At 40.6% G+C, this 26,468-nt stretch overlaps 1 protein-coding gene across 1 annotated transcript; it reads left to right on the forward strand.

The window, feature by feature from the left end:
• Nucleotides 1-558: 558 nt before the first annotated feature.
• LOC311098811 (epidermal retinol dehydrogenase 2-like) lies at nt 559-17,034 on the forward strand (the record flags this gene model as incomplete). The annotated part of the gene is made up of 5 exons (XM_084139383.1): nt 559-879; nt 4,058-4,067; nt 7,361-7,505; nt 7,986-8,108; nt 16,173-17,034. 5 exons carry the CDS (start codon nt 559-561, stop codon nt 16,306-16,308), a joined length of 735 nt encoding a protein of 244 aa, XP_083995509.1. The 3' UTR covers nt 16,309-17,034.
• Nucleotides 17,035-26,468: the final 9,434 nt, after the last annotated feature.

A 26,468-nucleotide genomic window follows, 5' to 3' on the forward strand; every position in this document is an offset into this window, starting at 1 on the left:
TGTCAACATATCTATGTGCCAAGTAAAGAAATAAGTAGATAAAATCCTGTTTTAGTGAGTATCTTTTATGCTTTAATTACCGCACGCCTCGCCGCGGAGTGCAAAGGTCGATTAAATACCTGAATGTCCAGGGTTGAAAGAAGGCGATACAAAATATCCAAGGTTGAGCTGATTTTCTATTGAGTTAAATTTTCATCGGTTACATTTTGATACATTTTTAAACACTGAAATTATGGTGAGCGAATTTGCTACTTTCTATTCGCGCTGTCCTATCGTTCAGTGCACCACGTTTGTCTACATCACCAAATTGAAGTTGTGTTTGGCGCGTGGATTCATGAGTACATTTCATGCATTATATTATCAGTTGAAAGCTAACCTTTTAAAATCAAATAATGCTCATCTGCAATCTATTCAATAGGTCTATTTCTTATTAGGATCACCAACGATCACAAACAAATTAGCTAGCATACAACAATTAAACCAAAACAAACAGAAGTTAGCAAACAAACAAAACATGAACTATCAATTGTGACAACTGTCTTTCCAGGGGTCAGCAAAATGAATTTCCTCCTGGAAACCCTTCAGTTGATTGTAATGTCCATCTATTACAACATAGAGGCGTTTGTCAGACTGTTCATCCCACTCAAGAAGAAAGATGTCACCGGGGAAATCGTCCTCATCACGGGGGCGGGCAGCGGCATTGGCCGGCTCATGGCAGAAAAGTTTGCCCCCCTGGGCGTCTCTCTGGTTCTGTGGGATGTCAACCAGGAGGGCATGAAGGAGACTGCAAGATTAGTGAAGGAGAAAGGGGCAGCTAGGGTCCACTACTACCTGTGTGACTGCAGTAACAAGGCTGCGGTCTACAGAGTAGCTGACCAGGTAATCAATCGATGACTCATCTTCCATAAAGACTTTGATTACTTAAATATGGTGTATCTGGGGCCGGGGGACCTGTACTGGCCCTCAGTGGTGAAGATCTTTCACCTGTTAACAAGCTTGCGTTCACCTGTAAATATAAGCTGGGCAATGCCACGATACAGAAATTACACTAAGACTCAGATTATTCACTTTAAAATGTATACCAAACAAAAACCATTTATTTCAAACTTTAACAAACCATACAACTCTATGCACAGTGACTACTTTCAACAATTGACACAGTAAATAAATAAATTATACTGGAAAATTGTGCAGATGCAAAAGTTTGGTAACAGAATTACAGTAAAACCTCAGTTTTATTCTGTTACCAAACTTTGTATCTGCACAGTTGTTTCTGTAAAAATATGGTTTGTTCAACTTTGAAATCAATGGTTTTTGTTTGGTATACATTTCTTAAGTGAAAAATCTGAGTCTCAGTGTAATTGCGTTACCATGCCCAACTTTGTCTTATGCTGCTGGTGACTTATTCACTGTTACTACAGTCATAATGTGTGTTGTAAACTGTCTGTCAAAGCAAACTGTTGTTTGGAAAATCCGTTGTGCTGGAGGCACGTTGAATGAATGAGAAACGAGGGAGTAGCTGCTTAACAAATGTCCAGTGTTGCTGAGAACGCAAGCAAAGCCACATGAAAGATGGTGATTCCTTGCGAAACTAGAACAAAAAATACCATAATATTTTGGATTTTCACAATGTAATCCATAGTATGGTCCTTTTGGAGGAAGGATTGTTTACATTTTTGCCATTTGTAACCTAAAGCATAATAAATATATAATGTATTGAATTTAGAACATTGACATTTTGGCCTTACCCAGGACTCCTTCAAGACTCCATAATGTTTAATCTGCAACAAAAAAGGTGTAATATGGAGCTTCACCCCTTGCACTGTAATATGAGTAGTATTTAGATTTCAATTAAATATGACACAAAAAATATTATATTACATTAATTTATGAATATAGAAACATGAATATTTAAAATATGCACAAATGTATTTTGATAACTTTTCAAAAAACGTTTTGAAAGTTATGGCCTATTTTATACAGATGAATTGGCATAGTAGGCAATGTGACCAATCACAGCCCTCCTGTTACTTGTATCATTGCACATCCTGCAAATCACTAACAGAGGGTGACCATTTTGAATCCATTTTCACATTCACTCTGTTGGTAATGCTTACAGATTGGATCATAACTCTAAAAGTAGCAGAGTTCCCAGTCTGGAACTTTGATATGGCCATAGTGTGGTATGTTCAATAATGTATAGAACAATTTGCTAAATCAAAAATGGTATATTTTCTACATTCACGTTTAGACTTTTCAATATTCATAAATTAATGTAAGAATTGTTATTGAAATCAAAATACTACTCATATTACAGAGCAAGCGGTAAAGCTTCATATGACACACATTTCTGCTTTTTAGCACCTACAGATGAAACATTATCGAGTCTTAAAGGAGGCCTGGGTAAGGCCAAAATGTCACATTTGAACTTCAATTAATTATTTATCAGTTATGTTTTCAGATACAAATGTCAAATATACAGGTAACTGCCAAAATACAGTAAACACTTGAGTAAATGAGGGATACAAAGTGTATTGAAAGCAGGTGCTTCCATACTGGTGTGGTTCCTGAGTTAATTAAGTAATTAACATCCCATCATGCTTAGGGTCATGTATAAAAATGCCCAGTGTTACCGAATATCACGGTATGGCACAAGGTCGGTATGAAGGTATGACAATCTGGATACCGCCCAAGCATACAAAACACCAAATTATGGAATTTCTCATGGAACAATGATGTCGCATCAACTGTAAAAACCTGTTTTAAACTCCAGGCAATCGTTTAAGACCCCTTCAACCCGTTACCCATGTCCATAAGTACATAGCAACAATGTTAAATAATCCTTACCATAACTGGATTGCCAGGATGTAGGAGACAAAGATGTCATGTGTGTTGATTCAACATGTGTTTTGAAGTAAAGTATTTTTAAACATTAAATCCTTGAGTCTATTGACGCACCCGTGCGTCAATCTACTGTAAGTGACATAATAAAAAATCCCCATCAAAATCTGTCAATTTAAAATGGATATCTATGGGCTGGGTCTCAATCCACTGCATCCGCCTATGTCTGCCTTCCGCATCTGCGGTGGAAGGTGGCCGAGCTACAGTGGTGTTTGTCAGACCATGAGACATCCCATAAAGCGGTCTTCTCACGAAAACGTCTCAAGTCTCTGAATGTTTTGGCCTACAAACTAATATGACCACTATGGAAAGATGGTGTTCTCCGTTTTGCTATACGACCCCCACAAGCCCCACGGGACTCGTCTGAAGTCGGTAACGCTGATGTGCTAACTTCTGTCTTCCGAACTGTTTGGCCTACAAACTACAGTGAACAAAAATATAAACGCAACATGCAACAATTTCAAAGATTTTACTGAGTTACAGTTCATATTAAGAAATCAGTCCATTGAAATGAATTCATTAGGCCCTAATCTATGGATTTCACTTGACTGGGAATACAGATATGCATCTGTTGGTCACAGATCCTTAAAATAAAAGCTAGGTGCGTGGATCAGAAAACCAGTCAGTATCTGGTGTGACCAGGATTTGCCTCTGCAGTGCGAGACATCTCCTTTGCATAGAGTTGATCCGGCTGTTAATTGTGGAATGTTGTCCCACTCCTCTTCAGTGGCAGGCAAAGTTTCTGGATATTGGCAGGAACTGGAACATGGCATTGATCCAGAGCATCCCAAACATGCTCAATGGGTGACATGTCTGGTGAGTATGCAAGCCATGGAAGAACTGGGACATTTTCAGCTTCCAGGAATTGTGTACAGATCCTTGCGACATGGGGCTGTGCATTATCATGCTGAAACATGAGGTGATGGTGGCGGATGAATGGCATGACAATGGGCCTCAAGATCTCGTCACGGTATCTCTGTGCATTCAAATTGCCATCGATAAAATACAATTGTGTTCGTTGTCCATAGCATATGCCTGCCTATACCATAACCCCGCTACCACCATGGGGCACTCCGTTCACAACGTTGACATCATGTGAAGGACATTTTATTTTGTGCATCTTGGCATTGGTGTCATAAACAATCCTTGGTTCCAGCCTGTGCCTGGTAAAGATATGGGGGGGGCGTCATGACCTCCTCCTTTTGACTATTTGGCAGAACGCCCAGAATATGTTAAGTTAAGATAAGAGACGGTGCCAGACACATGCCGGGACCAACCCTATGAACTATGCCTATGTAACATGTCTGTAACCAGTATATAAGGGAACTAAATGGGATGGCCCCGTGGGAGCTCCTGACAGACGTTCACTATGGTGCATCAAGTTTGTTGGAACCTCTCCAGCGCGCTGACAATAAATAATTATTAATTTAAGATTGTCAAATTTCCACGACACCATACACGCCATCTGCCCGGTACAGTTGAAACTGGGACTCATCCGTGAAGAGCACACTCATCCAGCGTACCAGTGGCCATCGAAGGTGAGCATTTGCCCACTGAAGTCTGGTTACAACGCCGAACTGCAGTCAGGTCTAGACTCTGGTGAGGATGAAGAGCACGCAGATAAGCTTCCCTGAGACGGTTTCTAACAGTTTGTGCAGAAATTCTTTAGTTGTGCAAACCCACAGTTTCATCAGCTGTCCGGGGAGCTGGTCTCAGACAATCCCGCAGGTGAAGAAGCTGGATGTGGAGGTCCTGGGTGGTTACACTTGGTCTGCGGTTGTGAGGCCTGTTGGACGTACTGCAAAATTCTCTAAAACAATGTTGGAGGCGGCTTATGGTAGAGAAATGAACATTACATTCTCTAGCAACAGCTCTGGTGGTCATTCCTGCAGTCAGCACGCCAATTGCACGCTCCCTCAAACCTTGAGACATCTGTGGCATTGTGTTGTGACACAACTGCACATTTTAGAGTGGCCTTTTATTGTCCCCAGCACAAGGTGCACCTGTGTAATGATGCTGTTTAATCAGCTTCTTGATATGCCACACCTGTCAGGTGGATAGATTATCTTGGCAAAGGAGAAATGCTCACTAACAGGGATGTAAACACATTTTAGAGAAATAAGCTTTTTGTGCATATGGAACATTTAATAGGATTTTTATTTCAGCTCATGAAACATGGGACAAATACTTTACATGTTGCGTTTATATTTTTGTTCAGTCTAACATGACAACTCTATGGAAAGGGGATATTCTCACGAACACCATGGTGTTCTCCTTTTTGCTCTACGACCCCCACAAGCGTCACGGGACTCGTCTGAATGTCACCCATAGAAATGACGGAATTATGGAGGTAGTTTTGTGGCAACAAAAATAAGGGGTTAAATATGTCAACTAATTTATTGAGATTTCTTGTATCTCCTAGATATAGGACAGACACTTCAATTTTTGACTGTCTTTTTTGCTTTGTAAATGTACACAAAATATAAAACGTTTACTCAGTACTTTGTTGAAGCACTTTGGCAGCGATTACAGCCTTGAGTCTTCTTGGGTATGACGCTACAAGCTTGGCACACCTGTATTTGGGGAGTTTCTCCCATTCTTCTCTGCAGATCCTCTCAAGCTCTGTCAGGTTGGATGGGGAGCGTCGCTGCACAGCTATTTTCAGGTCTCTCCAGAGATGTTCGATTGGGTTCAAGTCCGGGCTCTGGCTGGGCCTTTCAAGGACATTCAGAGACTTGTCCCGAAGCCACTCCTGCGTTGTCTTGACTGTGTGCTTAGGGCGTTGTCATGTTGGAAGGTGAACCTTTGCCCCAGTCTGAGGTCCTGAGCGCTCTGGAGCAGGTTTTCATCAAGGAGCTCTCTGTACTTTGCGCCGTTCATCTTTCCCTCAATCCTGACTAGTCTCCCAGTCCCTGCCGCTGAAAAAACATTCCCATAGCATGATGCTACCACCACCATCCTTCACCGTAGGGATGGTGGCAGGTTTCCTACAGACGTGACACTTGCCAATCAGGCCAAAAAGTTCGCCAGACCAGAGAATCTTGTTTCTCATGGTCTGAGAGTCTTAAAGTCTTCAGGTGCCTTTTGGCAAACTCCAAGCGGGCTGTCATGTGCCTTTTACTGAGGAGTGGCTTCCGTCTGGCCACTCTACCATAAAGGCCTGATTGGTGGAGTGCTGCAGAGATGGTTGTCCTTCTGGAAGGTTCTCCCACTCCACAGACAGAGAAACTCTGGAGCTCTGTCAGAGTGACCATCAGGTTCTTGGTCACCTCCCTGACCAAGGCCCTTCTCCCCCGATTGCTCAGTTTGGCCGGGCGGCCAGCTTTAGAAAGAGTCTCGGTGGTTCCAAACTTCTTCCATTTAAGAATGATGGAGGCCACTGTGACCTTCAATGCTGCAGATTTTTTTTTTGCCACCCTTCCCCAGATCTTTGCCTCGACACAATCCTGTCTCAGAGCTTGGGATTTGCTCTGACATGCATTGTCAACTGTGGGACCTCAAATAGACAGTTGTGTGCCTTTCCACATGTCCAATCAATTGAATTTACCACAGGTGGACTCCATGTTGTAGAAACATCAAGGATGGTCAATGGAAACAGGATGCAGCTGAGCTCAATTTCGAATGTCTCATAGCAAAGGGTCTGAATACTTATGTTAATAAGGTATTTCTGTTTTTTATTTATAGATTTGCAAAAATTACAAAAAAACTGTTTTCGCTTTGTCATTATCGGGTATTGTGGATTTTGTATTTATTTAATACATGTTAGAATAAGGCCGTAACATAACAAAATGTCAAAAGTGAAGGGGTCTGAATACTTTCAGAATGCACTGTATGTCCGACATAGAATTAAATGAAACTCAACGTTGGGATTCCAGGCAACCTGTAGCCATAGTGCAGAATATTGCCTTTGTCTTAAACTCTGGGCACAACATTACGCAATCAAGAGACCTACCGTAGAGCTGATCGATAGAGATTTTATCAATCAACCTTGAATGGGTGAAAAAATGTCATTTTTAATAATAATAATAATAATATGCCATTTAGCAGACGCTTTTATCCAAAGCGACTTAGTCATGCGTGCATACATTTTTATTTTTTTGTGTATGGGTGGTCCCGGGGATTGAACCCACTACCTTGGCGTTACAAGCGCCGTGCTCTACCAGCTGAGCTACTTGTTCATGTACTGTAGTTGAAGGGTCTTTTCCATAGACTGACTGGGGTACAGATAATGCTTCAAGGACAATGAAATTTATGTTTATATATGGTCTGTTGGTGTTTTACTTTTCTATTATTTCTCTGTTTTCTTTCTCTCTGCGTTGTTGGGAAGGGCCTGTAAGTAAGCATTTCACTGTTAGTCCACACCAGTTGTTTACGAAGCATGTGATGAATACAATTTGATTTGAGCCCTTTGTTTAACCTGCTCTACTGTATGCCAATACATGCATTTCTCTCCTGATAGATTACTGTGCCAGCAAGTTTGCTGCTATTGGCTTTGCTGAGTCTGTGGCTCTGGAGCTGCTGGCTACAGGGAAGGATGGAGTCAAGACTACTATTGTGTGTCCACACTTCATCAACACTGGCATGTTCGATGGCTGCAATACTAAGTAAGTTATCAGCCATAAGAGGTCTTATACAGGATTACATTTCCAATTTGAAAGTTGTCATTAAGTGCTTATAAGAGGTTATTATCCTCCTTGCATATATTTAATAGAATTTGTCATGAAAAGTTTGAGATGACCCTACTGAAGGGTATTTATTCATCCATGTATAAATGATTTAATATGCAATCCCTTTAAAAGCCAGCGCCAGTTCTGTTTTTATGGGACGTGAAACTGAACAAGAGACATTTCTTAAATTAAGTTTGGTTTCATGAAGCGTGAAATGGAAGGCCCTGTCTCGGCATTGACAGGGTGGAATTGATGATTGCGTTTTGGCAGGAGTTACGAAAGTGCTGGGAGACTTCCTCTATGAGCAGGTATACAATGTCACTATCAACAACAAACATGGAAGTACTTACTTTACACTAGACGAAATGCTGCTTACTATGGACTGGATACCCTTGTGCTAACCTTTTTCCCCCACAGGTGGCCTCTGTTGCCTATCCTGGATCCAGACTACGTAGCAAAGAGGATAACTGAAGCCATTTTAACTGACCAGGTCTACCTTCTGCTCCCAAAGAGCATGTATCTTCTCTTGGGCATGAAGAAGTGAGTATCCCTTCATGTTCTTACTGTTCTCTTCATAATGGGAATAACATGCTGGTTTTTTCTATTTGCCTCACCCATAGAGATCTGCTGTACAGACACACACAATCACACATTCAGTCACTCCATTCCAACACTCAGAAATGGTTACATGCTCAAACTGCACAGTATAGTCATACCCACTGGTGACAACCTCTACTATTGCCCAGGTAGGGTGCCCTCAGTCTAGTTCTCTAGCCTCCCTCCCTTCTTAAGTAGTTTAGCTTCAAGTCTTTCAATTGACATAGTCCATATCTTCCCTAGATGTCCCTTTTGCTTTTGCAGCTGGTTTTGACTGTTCCTGACCCAAGCTAGCCTGTTAGTAGGTTTTCCTCAGACAGGCCAGGGATAGCCAAACAGACTAGTGAGGTGTCCTAAAGTGGTCAGATTACAGTAGACTATGTATGGGAGGGACTTAAGGATAGACCAAATGGTCACAGGCCATAGGTGGCTGGAGCAAGGTCAATAGGTTAAGGTGACCAGACGTCCCTGATTTTCGGGGACAGTTCCCCGTCTTCGGCTAGAGCTGTCACTTGAAATGTCCCAATTACTTTCTCTCATTATTCACATTTAATGTGGAAGTGTTTAGAAACATGTTCTATTCTTAATTACATATTGACACAATACATTATTTACCATTCATTTCTATTGGGCACAAAATTATCTGAAAGCAACCAAAACAAACAGCAAATGCATCCGACAAGTTTGTCACAAGCTTGATGTAGACATTGCGTGCTAGGAATATGGGACCAAATAATAAACTTGAATACTTTAATACACAAGTAAATTTGTCCAAATACTTTTGGTTCCCTAAAATGGGGGGACTATGTACAAAAGGTGGTGTAATTCCTAAAAGGTTCACCCGATATGGATGAAAATACCCTCAAATGAAAGCTGACAGTCTGCACTTTAACCCCATGGTCATTGTATCATTTAAAAAGTGCTGGAGTACAGAGCCAAAACAATAAACCTTGTCACCTTCCAATAACTTTTGGACCTCACTGTAAATCGTCCCTTAATGGTGCTTGTGTCATAGATAGAGAGAGGAGAGACACAGATGGTTTTTCACTGGACACAGTTCAACTGAGTGGCGTCTCAGACAGGATAGGATTTACTGTAGTAAATACAGTAATTGAAGAGGGAGGATAGGAAGACTAACATTTTTAAACATATCTGGTTTAGTGACTAACCAAACCACCCCACGCTTTAAGACAATAGTCAAAGCATCTTCATACCGTTGGTGTATGTGGACCCAAGCTTTTGAGCTGGGTTGCCAAGCAACAGAGCTTTAGTATTTTGTCTATGGACAAATGCATAGCCAGGCTAAACTGCGAGCACTTATGAAGTGTGCTACTTCACTCCATCAGGCAGGCTCAATCAGTTATATATATATATAGTTAAGATAAACTTACGTTTTACATAAATGTTATGTTTTTTCAGTAGAAGAAGGAATGCTACATTCAAGTACATGTGGTTTCTTCAGAAATTGTGAGAGACACTGTGGTTATTTGGGAGCACATATTAATGATCACAGGTTCTAGTTGAAAAAATCACTTCTGATCCACTATAGATAGTTATTTCTCCAAAATAGTTATAATGCACAAAGGGTGAAGTGAGTGTTCCATAAAAGCGGCTGACCTCCCATCACCGTGTCCTTGTAGTTCCTTGAGGTGGAAGCAGACGGCTCTCCTGGGGAAGTACCTGGGTGCCTTCGAGAACCCAGAGCACTGTGAGACAACATGCCTTAAGCTGCACTGATCTTCACTAAGCCCCTAGCACGCTGTTTGGCCCATGTTTAACCCATGGCCATTGTCAACACACACACACACCTCGGGCTGTGAATTGTGCTTTCTGTTCAATACGAAGCCATTCGACATGTGCATCAGTGTCATTGGCTACTGAAAGCAAAGTGTAGATTTGTGGCATTAACAGCTGTCTGCATTTCACACTGTTGGAGGACTCCGGGGGGATTTCTGCTAGCATAACACTAACATTTTACAACATTTGGATTATGGCTCTAGGTAAATTGTCAGCATTTCAATTTTCACCAGATGGGAGGTATCAGGGAATTACATCTGCATAGTGTCAGTGCATCATCACTCTCCCGAGTGGCGCAGTGGTCTAAGGCACTGCATCGCAGTGCTAGCTGTGCCACTAGAGATCCTGGTTCGATTCCAGGCTCTGTCGTTGCCGGCCGCGACCGGGAGACCCATGGGGCGGCGCACAATTGGCCCAGCGTCGTCCAGGGTATGGGAGGGAATGGCCGGCAGGGATGTAGCTCAGTTGGTAGAGCATGGCGTTTGCAAAGCCAGGGTGGTGGGTTCGATTCCCACGGGGGGCCAGTATGAAAAAATAAAAATAATAATGTATGCACTCACTAACTGTAAGTCGCTCTGGATAAGAGCGTCTGCTAAATGACTTAAATGTAAATAATTGGTACTAAAAGGTAGATTCTATCACTTTTACTTATTTGTGATACACAGATGTCACCCAAAGCCCTGCTGAAGGATTTTACATGTGCTTTGATGGATTTGCATACAGATATATTTTAGGGAACTAGTGAGTGAAGGAGTTGATTATTATATATATTTTTTCAAATACTACTGCATTACAAAAATCTGTCAAAGCTGTTTGAATGTGTCACTTAGGCCTAATGCCATTGTAAAAGTAAAAATAAAATGTGCATCAATGGAAAAACCTGCTACATTATGTAGATATGTACTGCACTTTTGAGATTGTGGTTGGGTGTGAGTATGTTCAACTTTTTATATGGCCATAATTCTGAATCCCCTTGGGATATATGACTACTTCAAAAATTCGAATAAAGATTTTGTACGTTTTTGTCATCTGATAGTCTGCGATCATTCAGCAAACACTCACTCATACCCAGTGCAAACCTAGTCAGTGCTAATACAGTAGTTACTGGGGTGTATTCAGTTAGTTAAAACAACCTGATACACAGCTGGTATGATTCTCATTCTACGACCATTGTATGTTCTTATCTACACCATACATTTCTATCTAAACTTTCTGTGACATTGTACCCTTCTGAACATGCCCCTGGTGATGGGGGAACAGTTTTTGCTGTAAGAGCCGGGCCTTTTGGGTACTGACACTCAGCTTGACCCCTCTACAACCTAATCAGATGGCTAAAGGGAACCACAGGCCTCAAGTCATTGGCATTTTGCATGAGAATATTCTACAGCCCAGGGAATATTGCATTAAGAGATCATATCAGTTTGGTTTGATAGAAGGAAATATTCTATATTAAGGTCATTTATTTTGCAGCACTATCAAAAGGTAATCAATCTGCTTTCTATTTGACAGGGTCATCAGATGTTCAAGTACAGTATGACAATGGCATGTATTTGCATGTGTACATCTGAATAATATGACACTTAATGTCAAGTATTTACTAATGCAGTGTTTCCCAACTCCGGTCCTCGAGTACCCCCAACAGTACAGATTTTTTTTGTGGCCCCGTACAAGCACACATGATTCTACTTGTCAACTAATCATCAAGCCCTCGATAAGTTGAATCAGGTATGTGTGGTGTTGGGGGTACTGGAGGACTGGAGTTCTAAAACGCTGTACTAGCGCATGCACCAACAAAGGTAGTCAAAGAGGGGGAAAGATTAACACTGCAGGCCTGGATTTGAATACTCCTATGTGACTGTGTGCTATTCAAATATATTCTGGTTATTCTACTGTCCCGGATAGCCTGTAAAGTCTAATATCCATCCGCACGTCTGAGTAATACGACACTCAAGCCAATGTGACATCACAACACCTTGGTCCCATTCCCTTGCTCAGACGTTACATGCGTGCCACATCAGACTGTGCCATCGAGCACCATATTGCTATAACATACAGTGCCTTCAGAAAGTATTCAAACCCCTTTGATGTTTTCTTGTTACAGCCTGAATTTCAAATGGATAAAATCACAATAGTTTTTTGGGTCACTGGCCTACACACTATACCCCATAATGTCAAAGTGGAATAATATTTTTCAACATTTTTACAAATTAATTAAAAACGAAAAGCTGAAATGTGTTGAGTCAATTATTCAACCCCTTTATGGCAAGCCTAAATAAGTTCAGGAGTAAACATTTACTTAACAAGTCACAAGTTGCATGTACTCACTATGTGTGCAATAATGGTGTTTAACATGATTTTTGAATGACTACATCTCTGTACCCTACACCTAAAATTATCTCCAAGGTCCCTCAGTCGAACAGTGAATTTCAAACACAGATTCAACCACAAAGACCAGGGAGGTTTCCAATGCCTCGCAAAGAAGGGCACCTAATTGATAGATGGGTAAAAAAACAAAACAGACATTGAATATCCTTTTGAGCATGGTGAAGTTATTAATTACACTTTGGATGGTGTATCAATACACCCAGTCACTACAAAGATACAGGCCTCCTTCCCAACTCAGTTGCCGGAGAGGAAGGAAACCGCTCAGGGATTTCACCATGAGGCCAAATGGTGACTTTAAAAGAGATAGAGTTTAATGGCTGTGATAGGAGAAAACTGAGGATGGATCTACAACATTGTAGTTACTCTACAATACTAACCTAATTGACAGACTGAAAAGGAAGCCTATACAGAATACAAATATTCCAAAACATGCATCCTGTTTGCAACAAGGCACTAAAGTAATACAGCAATAAATGTGGCACAGCAATTCAGTTTTTGTCCAGTTCAGTGTTATGTTTGGGGAAAATCCAATACAACACATTACTGAGTACCACTCTCCACATTTTCAAGCATGGTGGTGGCTGCATAATGTTATGTGTATGCTTGTAATCGTTAAGGACTGGGGAGTTTTTCTGTATAAAAAAGAAATGGAATGGAGCTAAGCACAGGCAAAACTCCTAGAGGAGAATGTGGTTGTCTGCTTTCCACCAGACACTGGGAGATTAACTCACCTTTTAGCACAATTACCTAAAACACAAGGCCAAATCTACACTGGAGTTGCTTACCAAGAAGACAGTGAATGTTCCTGAGTGGCCGAGTTATAGTTTTGACTTAAATCTACTTGACAATCTATGGCAAGACATGAAAATGGTTGTCTAGCAATGATCAACAACCAATTTGACAGAGCTTGAAGGATTTTGAAAAGAATAGTGGGCAAATTTGCACAGTCCAGGTGGGGACTTACCCAGAAAGACACAGCTGTAATCACTGCCAAAGGTGCTTCTACATAGTATTGACTCAGGGGTATGACACTTATGTAAATGAGAGATTTCTGTATTTCATTTTCAATACATTTGCAAAAAACTCTTAAGAACATGTTTTCATTATGGGGTATTGTGTGTAAATGGGTGAGAGAAAAAAATCTATCCATTTTGAATTCACGCTGTAACAGAACAAAATGTGGAATAAGTGAAGGGGTACGAATACTTTCTGAAGGCACTGTATGTAGTTAGCTGATACGTAAAATACCTATCCAGGCTTGTCTTTGTATCTCCATATGGCTTGCAAGTACCGGTAAACACTTACCAAGCCCTTGCTTATGCACTGATGCCAATTACGGAGAAGTTGCTGATAAAGAAGCACCTGGTTGAGTGGGCAGCAAGACTCCATTTAGCTGGAGACAACACAGATTTATTCAGACCTACACCTGATTTGGACTACAGTTGAATATAATTATCTGCAACCTCAACATTTAAATCTACGCCAAAGCCTTTTTGTGTTATGGAAATGTCTTTGAGACAGGTGTGGTTGAAAGAGGGCTTTTAGAAACTTGGCCAGGTTCTGGTGGGTAAGTCTTAATTAGAAGCGATTTGCATGGCTACTTTCGTTCCTTGAGGCCTTTGAGAGTGAGTTGTTGGCTTCATGTTGAATACAACACAATACAGACATGACTAATACAGTAGACTTAATCACTCACCACCAATTAGACTGAATGATTAAGACATTAAATGGCTTCTCTTATTATTATCATCTTTACACTTGTGGAAATTGGCCTATATGTATAGGGCTAAATTGAAATGTTTCTTACAGAATAAATATGAAAAGCATATGCATAACCATGGTAGCAATTGAAATTGAACAGTTTGGAGATAATGGGACAATTATTATATTATATTATATTAAGGTGAGCACACAGCAGTTCACCTGACACAAGACTGAATCCAAACATTACTGTTGATTTTATGTGCATTTTACATTTACTGTACTTTTCGCCGCATTTGTTGATAACGAAATCTGAAAATACTCTGGGTACATTCAGTAACATAAGAATATTCCTGGAAAATGTGGGGTAGGTACAACATAATAAAAACAAATGACAAGGGTTTGAGTGAGAGGACTAACTGGTGTCTCCAACTGGCCACACACACCTCTCCAAAGTGTGCACAGTTCCTAAGCAATTTCAATGCACTATTATGGCTCGAAGAGTCTTCAACTAGAAGGTACTTTTTTGAGCTCTCCTAGCTGGCCGTTGAGGAACTAGAGCAAGTATACTTGGTTGTTTCATTTGGAACACAACCCTGCAATCACACAATTACTGTTGTTGTTAACGCAATCTAAAAACGGTCCATTTATAAGTCGCAATCTGGGTCAGGTGGGCATGATTTGAAAGCTTGTTCTATTGCCAACATGACTAGCTAAGTTATAAAATACGATCTTACAGTGTCAGGCTTTCACAAGGCAGTTCAAAGAAACAGATTGTAATTTTGGGGCGCATAGAAAGGAGTCATGAGCCACGGCAAAGTTTCTAAATAAACATTCTGTTCAGAACAACCCAGGGTATGACACCATGTCATCTTGTAACTGTACATCAAACATAATGATCATAAACTTTGACACTGTACATGACATGAGTTTTATGATTTGGAAATGTGAAGTGCACATTTGGACTCAGGTGTATGGCTTGCTTGTATGACATCAAAGGGGTATTTATTATAATCCTCAACATCTCATCTTTCAAAATACATAGTCATCTTAATTTACAGGATTTCCCTCACTCAGACAACAAAAAATTTGCAAAAGTTGCCCAATCGCTGGGAGGGATGGGGGCACTTCTTGTCGTGCGCGATGCTTAAGTTCAGAACGGCTGTCAGTCAAAACCCATACAGCGCTGTGAAACGCAGAGCTAGAGGTCTGACGTCATATATAGCATGTTACTGTACAGCCACTACGTTCCATTGTAGGTGCTTATTAGTGCCCAAATCTGCCATTTTCGACCCGTATACTGGTACAAGTGTAAAGGGTTAAAGATATTCTCTGGTACTTTTGTATACTTTTTAGCCAGTAATTCTGAAAGTAGCGCTCATGAGCCAAACGTGGTCCCCGAACATTGCGTACTACGTCACATATGTGTAGATATGTGTACCATGTCATTGCTTTCTCTGTCTCTCTGTGTCCACTGAGCCTGCCCTGCAACCTCACTGGATAATGCTGGGCAGGCCACTTGCTAGCTGTCACTCAAATGGCAAGGGGCTGAACCTCACTGGTCGAAACTCGAATTGCTAGGGGGCAGGCCCACATGGTCCAAGCTTGCAGGACTCAAAACGGCGCGCACAGCTTCAGAAAACAGTCAGGATTTTGTGGCTAATTGAGGTAAGACCGTAATTCCGCTCATAGATTATGCATGTATGAACTACACATTGACACATCCAGCCCAAAGCGGGAGGTTTAAAAAAAATACTTACTTAGTCGCCAAAGTAACGGAGCATGTCTTTAAGTAGTGCAATTACGAGGTTATTATGCCCTTTGAAATAAGTTTTGTTCTGGACCGGAAGACATTCAAACAGCATTGATTATGCTCTGAATAATTTATTGGATTTTCATCAGTGTTGTTTTCTTCTTTAATTTAGATATTTAATTTAGTCCCATTATGATGACCAGTTTGACTAACTAACATAATATATTACTTGTAGTTTGTTTTTAATGAAGTCATTTACTCACTTTCTATTCCAAACACTGTGCTTGTTGTTCTCCTAATAGGCTATGTTGTGCGTTGCAGTGACCGTTGCTAATATGTAGCCTAATTGACTGTTCTTCTTATCTTCACAGTATTATACCTGTCAAGCTTGGGGTTCTGCTAGGAATGTACCTGGGAGCATTCAACATTATGGATGCCTTCAAAGGATGCACCAAGAAGGAGGAGAAGAGAGGAGTAGAGAAGACAAAAAAGAGAGACGAAACATAAATGTAGTGCTTCAGACTCAAAGGAGATAAATAGTGCATAGCATGTTTATCTGTATAGTTTCTCTTTTTAAATGTTATATTATTGTTTAACTCATTTAAGTGTATGACGAAAAGTCAACGTACTAATTTTACCTTGGCAGACGAGGGACATATGTAGGCTATGTAGGGTAATCAAATAATGATATATGTAACGAATGTATAACCTCAAAAGAATTGAGATGGTGATATGTAAAATATGCATTTTCATAGCATTAACATATGTGGTCTCTAGTGTGGCTTTCGGATCAACCCACTACATGTGAAATGTATTTACGATTTATATTCACTTCCCAAAGTTCACGCTGTGTATCTTAGCTCACTACACTGACACAGAAGTATTTCTAATTTCATTTCTTTTTCACTCTTGTAACTTTCAGTAGAATACATCCCCTTTTTGGCCTGAAGGTACATTGGATGGTTTTGTATTGTTGATGCACTTGTTTTTTTGTATTCATTTGTTTATACGGTCCATTATTTTGAGGTCCAACCAGTTTTGACCACAGTTGTAACCAAAACCTCAAATGTTGTTGAATTGAAGTCCACTTCACAGTAGTCTGGGGGTATCGAGGTTGAAGAGAGAGTTCACACAAATTACCAACTGACATATTGGTTTCCTTAATCTGTAAGCAGTCTATGGACAAGGTATCTACAGTGCATTCGGAAAGTATTAAACCCCTTGACTTTTTCCACATTTTGTTACATTGCAGCCTTATTCTAAAATGGATCAAATATTTTCAATCTACACACAATACCCCATAATGACAAAGCGAAAACTGATTTTTAGAAATGTTGGCAAATTTATACAAAAAATTAAAAACAGATACCTTATTGACGTAAGTGTTCAGACGCTTTGCTATGAGACTCGAAATTGAGCTCAGATGCATCGTGTTTCCATTGATCATCCTTGAGATGTTTCTACAACTTGATTGGAGTCCACCTGTGGTAAATTCAATTGATTGGACATGATTTGGAAAGGCACACACCTGTCTATATAAGGTCCCACAGTTGACAGTGCATGTCAGAGCAAAAACCAAGTAATAAGGTCGAAGGAATTGTCTGTAGAGCTCCGAGACAGGATTGTGTTGAGGCACAGATTTGGGGAAGGTAACCAAAACATTTCTGCAGCATTAAAGGTCCCCAAGATCACAGTGGCCTCCATAATCCTTAAATGAAGAAGTTTGGAACCACCAAGACTCTTCCAAGAGTTGGCCGCCCGGGCAAACTGAGCAATCGGGGGAGAAGGGCCTTGGTCAGGGAGGTGACCAAGAACCCGATGTTCACTCTGACAGCGCTCCAGAGTTCCTCTGTGGAGATGGGAGAACCTTCCAGAAGGACAACCATCTCTGCAGCACTCCACCAATCAGGCCTTTATGGTAGAGTGGCCAGACAGAAGCCATTCCTCAGTAAAAGGCACATGACAGCCCGCTTGGAGTTTGCCAAATGGCACCTAAAGGACTCTCAGCCCATGAGAAACAAGATTATCTGGTCTGATGAAACCAAGATTTAACTCTTTGACCTGAATGACAAGCGTCACGTCTTGAGGAAACCTTGTACCATCCCTACGGTGAAGCATGGTGGTGGCAGCATCATGCTGTGGGGATGTTTTTCAGCGGCAGGGACTGGGAGACTAGTCAGGATCGAGGGAAAGATGAACGGAGCAAAGTGCAGAGAGATCCTTGATGAAAACCAGTTCCAGAGCACTCATGACTTCAGACTGGGGCGAAGGTTCACCTTCCAACAGTGCAACAACCCTAAGCACACAGCCAAGACAACGCAGGAGTGGCTTCGGGACAAGTCTCTGAATGTCCTTCAGTGGCCCAGCCAGTGCCCGGACTTGAACCCGATCTAACATCTCTGGAGAGACCTGAAAATGGCTGTGCAGCAACGCTGCCCATCCAACCTGACAGAGCTTGAGAGGATATGCAGAGAAGAATGGGAGAAACTCTCCAAATACAGATGTGACAAGCTTGTAGCGTCATACCCAGGAAGACTTGTTGCTTCAACAAAGTACTGAGTAAAGGGTCTGAATACTTATGTAAACGTGATACGTTTTTTTAAATTTGAATACATTTTCAAAAATGTCTAAACCTGTTTTTGCAATGTCATTATGGGGTATTGTGTGTAGATTGAGGAGGAGGGGGGGGGGGGGACAATTTAATCAATTTCAGAATAAGGCTGTAACGTAACAAAATGAGTCAAGGGGTCTGAATACTTTCCGAATGCACTGTATAAGTTACTTTATTGAGCTACGCAATCAATTTCAGATACTTAAGAAAGATTTGGACATGATGAGCAAAAAATGCTAATATAGGTAACAGGACTTGCATAGGATTTGTGCCACAAATGCTACAACATTAGCATTTGGAAACAGTGCCAGGGAAACAAAACCAAAGCACGGATTGCTGTCATACCTTGTCCATATACTTCTTCAGGGTAAGGAAACCAATACTTCACTTTGTAATTTAAGTGAACTATCCCTGTAAATTGTTGTTGTTCACGTGGGTGTTTAGGTTATTACATGCACACACATGCACAATATACATTGCAAAGGCCAAGTAGAGAAACTCAGGAAAAAGTGTCATGTAAGGGATCGTTACCTGTGTGCAGAGCCTTGTATTTCTAAATATATGGCTCTGCCTGTGTGTACTAGACTAGTTTTGTGAAGTTAGCTAAGTCTACAGTAGCCATTGAAGATGACGGTTTACTCTACGGCCAGTAGGAATGTCAATGAAGTAATAATGCGCATGCATTCAATGACACTTTCCAGAGGTGCTGCCAAGGCAGCAGCTACTCTTCCTGGGGTCCAAACATATTAAAGCACTTACATTAAATATAAAACAAAAGATAAAACAGTACATCATATAACATTATTACACCACTACATATCTACAATACAAAATGTTTAATACCACCATACAACAATATCACAATGTATGCATGTGTCTGTACCTTTGTGTGTGTCTCTTCACAGTCCCCGTTGTTCCATAAGGTGTATTTTTTACCTGTTATCTAAATCTGATTCTACTGCTTGCATCAGTTACCTGATGTGGAATAGAGTTCCATGTGGTCATGGTTCTATGTAGTACTGTGCGCCTCCCATTGAAAAATCAAGTCTGTCAGGCTTTTTTCTATTGGCTCAGGTGGTTCTGGAATGGTCACTAACATGATCCTAAATGTGGTTACTTGTTGACTGTGTGATCATAGCCCCATCTTGTGGAGAATTCAAAACCCTTTTAATCCTGTCAATGACTTGCCTGGCTAAAGCGACAGACTGGCTGCACAGCACTCTCGCTCGCTGTGTACCACATCGGTCTGCTCGTCAGCCAGGCTATTCAGTGACTCCAGTAGTGTTCAAATCCAGATGTCTCCAAATGCAATGGAGACATTCAACATCTAGCAACTGGATACATCTGGGGGAGATTTGATGTATTCATATAATGTATTAGTCTAGAAAATCATTTAAACATTTGATTTAACCTCCTGACCCTTCAGTTGATACTCTTGTGTCATCTGGAGAGAAGTGCAATCCTGTTATCTATAGATGTGAAATACAGCCTGGCAGTTTGAAGTGATTCAAATTTAAAAAAAATTGCATATCTGATTAGAATCTGATATTTTTCCTGCAGTCTAAACAGCCAAAAAGCACATGGAGTCGGATATTTCCAAGTCAGATTTAAACCACATGCATAGGTAGTTTGAAATCAGATAAAAATCTGATTCCTGGCCATGCGACTTGTCCGAACGGTCAAATCAGATGTATTTGCCCTCAAGTGTTTTTTAGACTTGTTTGGCATACAGTATCTTGTTGCTTGCTAGCTACTCTGTTGACAGTTTGACAAGAACATGTGGTAGCTAACTAGCTTGTTAATCGTTTACAAACAAATTAGTGAGTGTTCTAGCAAGCTTAAAGGGATAGTTAATCCAAAATCAATATTTGGATTAAATTACCCTTACCTTAAATTGTGTCTGAAGGGCCATGGTGACAAAATCCACAATAATACATTATTTACTTCTGGCTGCAGCGTGGAGTTAGCATATTAGCATTGTCAGATTTCATCAGTGGTTCCAGGCGAACCGATGTTATAAAAGCTGCACTGCAAGCCGCAACTTCCTCAAAAACATTTCAAACTACTGTAATTCGGAAGTTGGTGGAGTTAGCTAGGATTGTTTTACGTGCATACTGCTTAAGAAATATAGCTGGAATTTGGTTACCCCGAACTTGAGCTATTTCCTCAAGGAGCCACAGCACAGAGCATCTCTATTAGTCTTCCAGTGATGACGCTGTCCGTCTGGGACAGGCATTTGAATGCGGATTGCTTTCCAGATGTGAACAAAACTGACCAGTAAACATAGGAAGTATCAGAGCATTGGACAATTACACTGAACAAAAATATAAACGCAACATGCAACAATTTCAAAGATTTTACTGAGTTACAGTTCATATAAGAAAATCAGTCAATTGAAATAAATTCATTAGGCCCTAATCTATGGATTTCATATGACTGGTAATACAGATATGCATCTGTTGGTCACAGATACCTTAACAAAAAGGTAGGTGCGTGGATCAGAAAACCAGTCAGTATCTTGTGTGACCACCATTTGCCTCATGCAGTGCGACGCAAAAATAACATTCTCACAGCGAAGACAACATGGACAGGTTCTTCGAGTATCGACACTATCAAATTTATTTTGAAGTATTTTGCCTTGCAGTGCAGCTTTGCTAACATCGGTTCGCCTGGAACCACTGATGAAATCTGACAATGCTAATATACTAACTCCAGGCTGCAGCCAGAAGTAAATAATGGATGATTGTGGATTCTGTCACCATGGGCCTTCAGACACAACTCAGGGTAAGGGTAATTTGACCCAAATATACAGTGCCTTCAAAAGTTATTCACACCCCTTGACTTTTTCCACATTTTGTTGTGTTACAAAGTGGGATTACAATTGATTTAATTTTAATTTTGTCATTGATCTCTGAAAAATATGGGTTGTTTATTAATTCGAAGGACCAATAAAAAGGGATAAAAAAACGTAGGTGCTGGATTTTAGGCAGGTAGCAACCACCACAGGGTGTCCGTTCAGAACATGAGGAAGCAGTAGTTCCAGTTCAAGGTTTAATGAAGATCCACACACACACACACACACACACACACACACACACACACACACACACATACATACATACATACATACAACACCACTCTCTGATATTAATTGTGGTTCTGTAAAGAAAAGAGGAGAACTTAGGCTATAGCACAGTATGGGGAAAATATGCCTATTTGCATGTCAACAACTAAACAGGCTATGTGGACCCAAACACATGATAGCTGCACAAAGAACAATAGAGCAATGTAGAAATAACTACAAATTATAAAACAACATAATAAGCATGAGCGATCTACAACCGAAAATAGCCTAGCACCACAGACAAATGCTAATCGCTAATGAGCATGCTAAATAGTCATGCATTCCGGATGACAATGCTAATGCTAACGCTAGCGGGAGTACGCAAGCTAGCTAGCTAACACGTTTAACACAAATGGTACTGTACTGTCGAGTCAATGTTGCTAATTATTGCTGTTAAACAAAGGAGTCCGCTTATACTGAACTTTGATCATAAGTTTTATTCATGTCACAAGATTTCAGCATAAGTTTACAGATGTCATGATCACCCGGAGAGCAGTGGTTCCCAAATTGCAATGGCCGCTCTGCTCTTCTTTGTCTCCATCCAGTACTTATAATATTCCCCAAAATATGGGTGGCTCCCTCTACTGTCCAATCCCCTGTCTTCTATGGGGCGTCACCCTAAAAACGGCTCCCTTTCTTCTAAATAAACATCCTCTCAGGTTCCACTTAAAACCTTATCAAAGTCATAATCTTAATACACTACAGTACATATTTACAACAAACACTATTCAGCTCCAAACAACAAGACATCAGGATTTTGCCACTTCCATTTAGCTGCACGCACAATAAATATCAGAAAGAAAAGCAATTTCTTCTAAGGAGGTAGTATAAGCATGCGTAAGGCTGCTGATTGGCTAATAAAATGATGATGATTGGCGTGACCTTATTTCAATAGGAAAACGAAAAGAAAGTTGGGGTCTTGGAAAGGAGATGAGCTGGCCGTTTTTACAATCTACACAAAATACTCTGTCAAAGGGGAAGAAAAAGTATATATATCTTTTTACATTTATGGAAAATAAATACTAATATATCTTGATTAGATAAGTATTCAACCCCCTGAGTCAATACATGTTAGAATAACCTTTGGCAGTAATTACAGCTGTGAGTCTTTCTGGGCAAATCACTAAAAGCTTTGCACACCTAGATTGTACAATATTTGCCCATTATTCTTTAAACATTATTCAAGCTTTGTCAAGTTGGTTGTTGATCATTGCTTGACTGCCATTTTCAAGTCTTGCCATAGATTTTCTAAACTGTAACTAGGCCACTCAGGAACATTCAATGTCGTCTTGGTAAGCAACTCCAGTGAATATTTGCCCTTCTGTTCTAGGTAATTGTCCTGGTGAAAGGTGAATTTGTCTCCAAGTATCTGTTGGAAAGCAGACTGAACCAAGTTTTCCTCTAGGATTTTGCCTGTGCTTAGCTCTATTCCACCAACATTCTTGAAAATATAAAGAGTGGTACTCTGTGATGAGTTGTGTTGGATTTGCCACAAATATAACGCTTTTTATTCAGGACAAAAAGTTAATTTCATTTCACTTAGTGCCTTATTGCAAACAGGATGCATTTGTATTTTGAATATTTGTATTCTGTACAGGCTTCCTTGTTTTCACTCTGTCATTTATGTTTGTATTGTGGAGTAACTACAATGTTGTTGATCCATCCTCAGTTATCTCCTACCACAGCCATTCAACTCTGTAACTGTTTTAAAATCACCATTGGCCTCATGGTGAAATCCCGAGCGGTTTCCTTCCTCTCCGGCAACTGAGTTAGGAAGGACGCCTGTATCTTTGTAATGACTGGGTGTATTGATACACCATCTAAAGTGTAATTAATAACTGCACCATGCTCAAAGGGATATTCAATGTCTGCTTTTTTTACCCATCTACCAATAGGTGCCCATCTTTGCGAACCATTGGAAAACCTCTCTGGTCTTTGTGGTTGAGTTTGTGCTTGAAATGCATAATTGTATGTGTGGGGTACAGAGATGGGGTAGTCATTCAAAAATCATGCAACTTATTAGGCCTATGTGACATGTTAAGCAAATTCTTACTCCTGAACTTATTTAGGCTTGCCGTAACATTTACATTTACGTCATTTAGCAGACGCTCTTATCCAGAGCGACTTACAAATTGGTGCATTCACCTTATGATAGCCAGTGGGACACACACTTTACAATGTTTTTTATTTTTTTTATTGTGTAATCTTTGTGTTTTTCTCATTAATTTTATTGTTATAACAAAAGGTTTGAATACTTATTGACTGAAGACATTTCAGCTTTTCATTTTTAAATAATGTCTAAAAACATTTTTAACATTTCTAAAAACATAATTCCACTTTGACATTATGGGTTATTGTGTGTAGATCAGTGACACAAAATCTAAATTTAATCCATTTTAAATTCAGGCTGTAACACAACAAAATGTGGAAAAAGTCAAGGGGTGTGAATACTTTCTGAAGGCACTTTAGATTTAGAATGAACTATCCCTTTAAAGTAACTTTCCAGTGAAATCTCATTTCTAAAAGCTCATTATGTTTGCTCATACCCAAATAATGTTCTTGACTCGTCCATTACTTGTATTTGTGGCCAAAGCATCAATTAGAGAAAATCCACTCAGTAAAACCCAATCTCAAACTTGATTTTAATCAGACCGTTTAAAAAAATGCTTGAAATTTGCTTGGAGAATGACATCATCCTCCTTGGACAGGCCCGTTCGGATTGGTCCAGCAGCTTTTCCCCAAAAAATTGGAGCGAAGGAGACAGACTCAGGAGGGTGCTCAAGGTAATGTTTGCAAAAAAGGACAAAGCCTAAACAACAGTCACTTCAATTTTAAATATGTAATTTGTAACAGTTGGCCTGCTGGCTGTTTTAGAACCAACAAGAAAGCAAGCCAAAGCAGATCCTCCACACAAGAACCATCTCACCATTCCTTTCTATTTTAAATCCTGCAGAGATGAGTGGCCGACACAGATGCGTGCAGACAGCCGTGGATGCATAAATTCTGGCCTATATGACAATTGCCAAATGTCATTGCACTTTTTGGTGTTTTGTGTAACAGATGTCTCTTTCCATTCACCACTGTTTGGAGGCTGGAAATGTTGCGAGTGGATGAACGTGCGCGGATAGCTTAGTAAAGGAGCCCTTTGAAGTGATTGTTTGACAATCAGATGAAAACATCATGACTGGTTGTGGTTATGCCACAATAAAAGCTAATACATCTTAAAAGTTAAATGACAAATATTTTACAACTAGGCCCACAAAGATCCTATTGAATTAATAGGGATTCTATATGTAATTATATGAGTAGGCCGATAAAAATGTTAGGTGCACGCGCTTATAGGAGGTCCCGTACCGGAAAAAAATGAATTCTACTTTCACGCCTGGATATAACCAAAGATTTTTGGTATCCTTTACTGGACGTTACAGGTTTGCCTATACAAAATGCCGTCCTAGATTCTTCAACTAACCTGGTATTGGCGATACTCTCTTCGTTGTCGATTCTGGAAAACAGTTATCTTATAAATGTCTGTCTCCAGTTGCAGGTGGTTCTACCAGGGCTAAACTAGCTGGCTAGCTGAACTATACTAGTTATAGCCCTCATTGCCAAACTTAATCAATACTGCTAGTTATACAATTATTTAACTCAGAAAGAAACTAGAAAATGATTTGTTTTTTTGAATAGTCATGACTGGTTCGAGCTATCTGTCGTGTCGTAAGACAACGGTGGCGAAGGATATCATTGCTACTTAACGCGGATCCAAGTTCAGTTTTGAGAACCACTGGCTTCATTGGCGTAGGGTTAGCTGGATGTTTCTGACTGGTCTTGGAACTGTGACAACGGGCAGCCTCTCCCTGCTTGGCTCGATGGGATATGTAGTGATTTTGCCAACACAACCAGATATGTACAGTCGTGGTCCAAAATTTTGAGAATGACACAAATACTAATTTTCACAAAGTCTGCTGCCTCAGTTTTGATGATGGCAATTTACAAATACTCCAGAATGTCATGGAGAGTGATCAGATGAATTGCAATTAATTGCAAAGTCCCTCTTTGCCATGAAAATGAACTTAATCCCAAAAAAACATTTCCACTGCATTTCAGCCCTGCCACAAAAGGACCAGCTGCCATCATGTCAGTGATTCTCTCGTTAACACAGGTGAGAGTGTTGACGAGGACAAGGCTGGAGATCACTCTGTCATGCTGATTGAGTTAGAATAACAGACTGGAAGCTTTAAAAGGAGGGTGGTGCTTGAAATCATTGTTCTTCCTCTGTTAACTATGGTTACCTGCAAGGAAACACGAGCCGTCATCATTGCTTTGCACAAAAAGGGATTCACAGGCAAGGGTATTGCTGCTAGTAAGATTGCACCTAAATCAACCATTTATCGGATCATCAAGAACTTCAAGGAGAGAAGTTCAATTGTTGTGAAGAATGCGTCAGGGCGCCCAAGAAAGTCCAGCAAGTGCCAGGACCGTCTCCTAAAGTTGATTCAGCTGCGGGATCGGGGCACCACCAGTGCAGAGCTTGCTCAGGAATGGCAGCAGGCAGGTGTGAGTGCATCTGCACGCACAGTGAGGCGAAGACTTTTGGAGGATGGCCTGGTGTCAAGAAGGGCAGCAAAGAAGCCACTTCTCTCTAGGAAAAACATCAGGGACAGACTGATATTCTGCAAAAGGTACAGGGATTGGACTGGGGTAAAGTCTTTTTCTCTGATGAATCCCCTTTACGATTGTTTGGGGCATCCGGAAAACACCTTGTCCGGAGAAGACAAGGTGAGCGCTACCATCAGTCCTGTGTCATGCCAATAGTAAAGCATCCTGAGACCATTCATGTGTGGGGTTGCTTCTCAGCCAAGGGAGTGGGCTCACTCACAATTTTGCCTAAGAACACAGCCATGAATAAAGAATGGTACCAACACATCCTCCGAG

This window comes from Coregonus lavaretus (assembly GCF_964263955.1).
Source record: "Coregonus lavaretus genome assembly, chromosome: 23".
NCBI classification, from domain to species: domain Eukaryota; kingdom Metazoa; phylum Chordata; class Actinopteri; order Salmoniformes; family Salmonidae; genus Coregonus; species Coregonus lavaretus.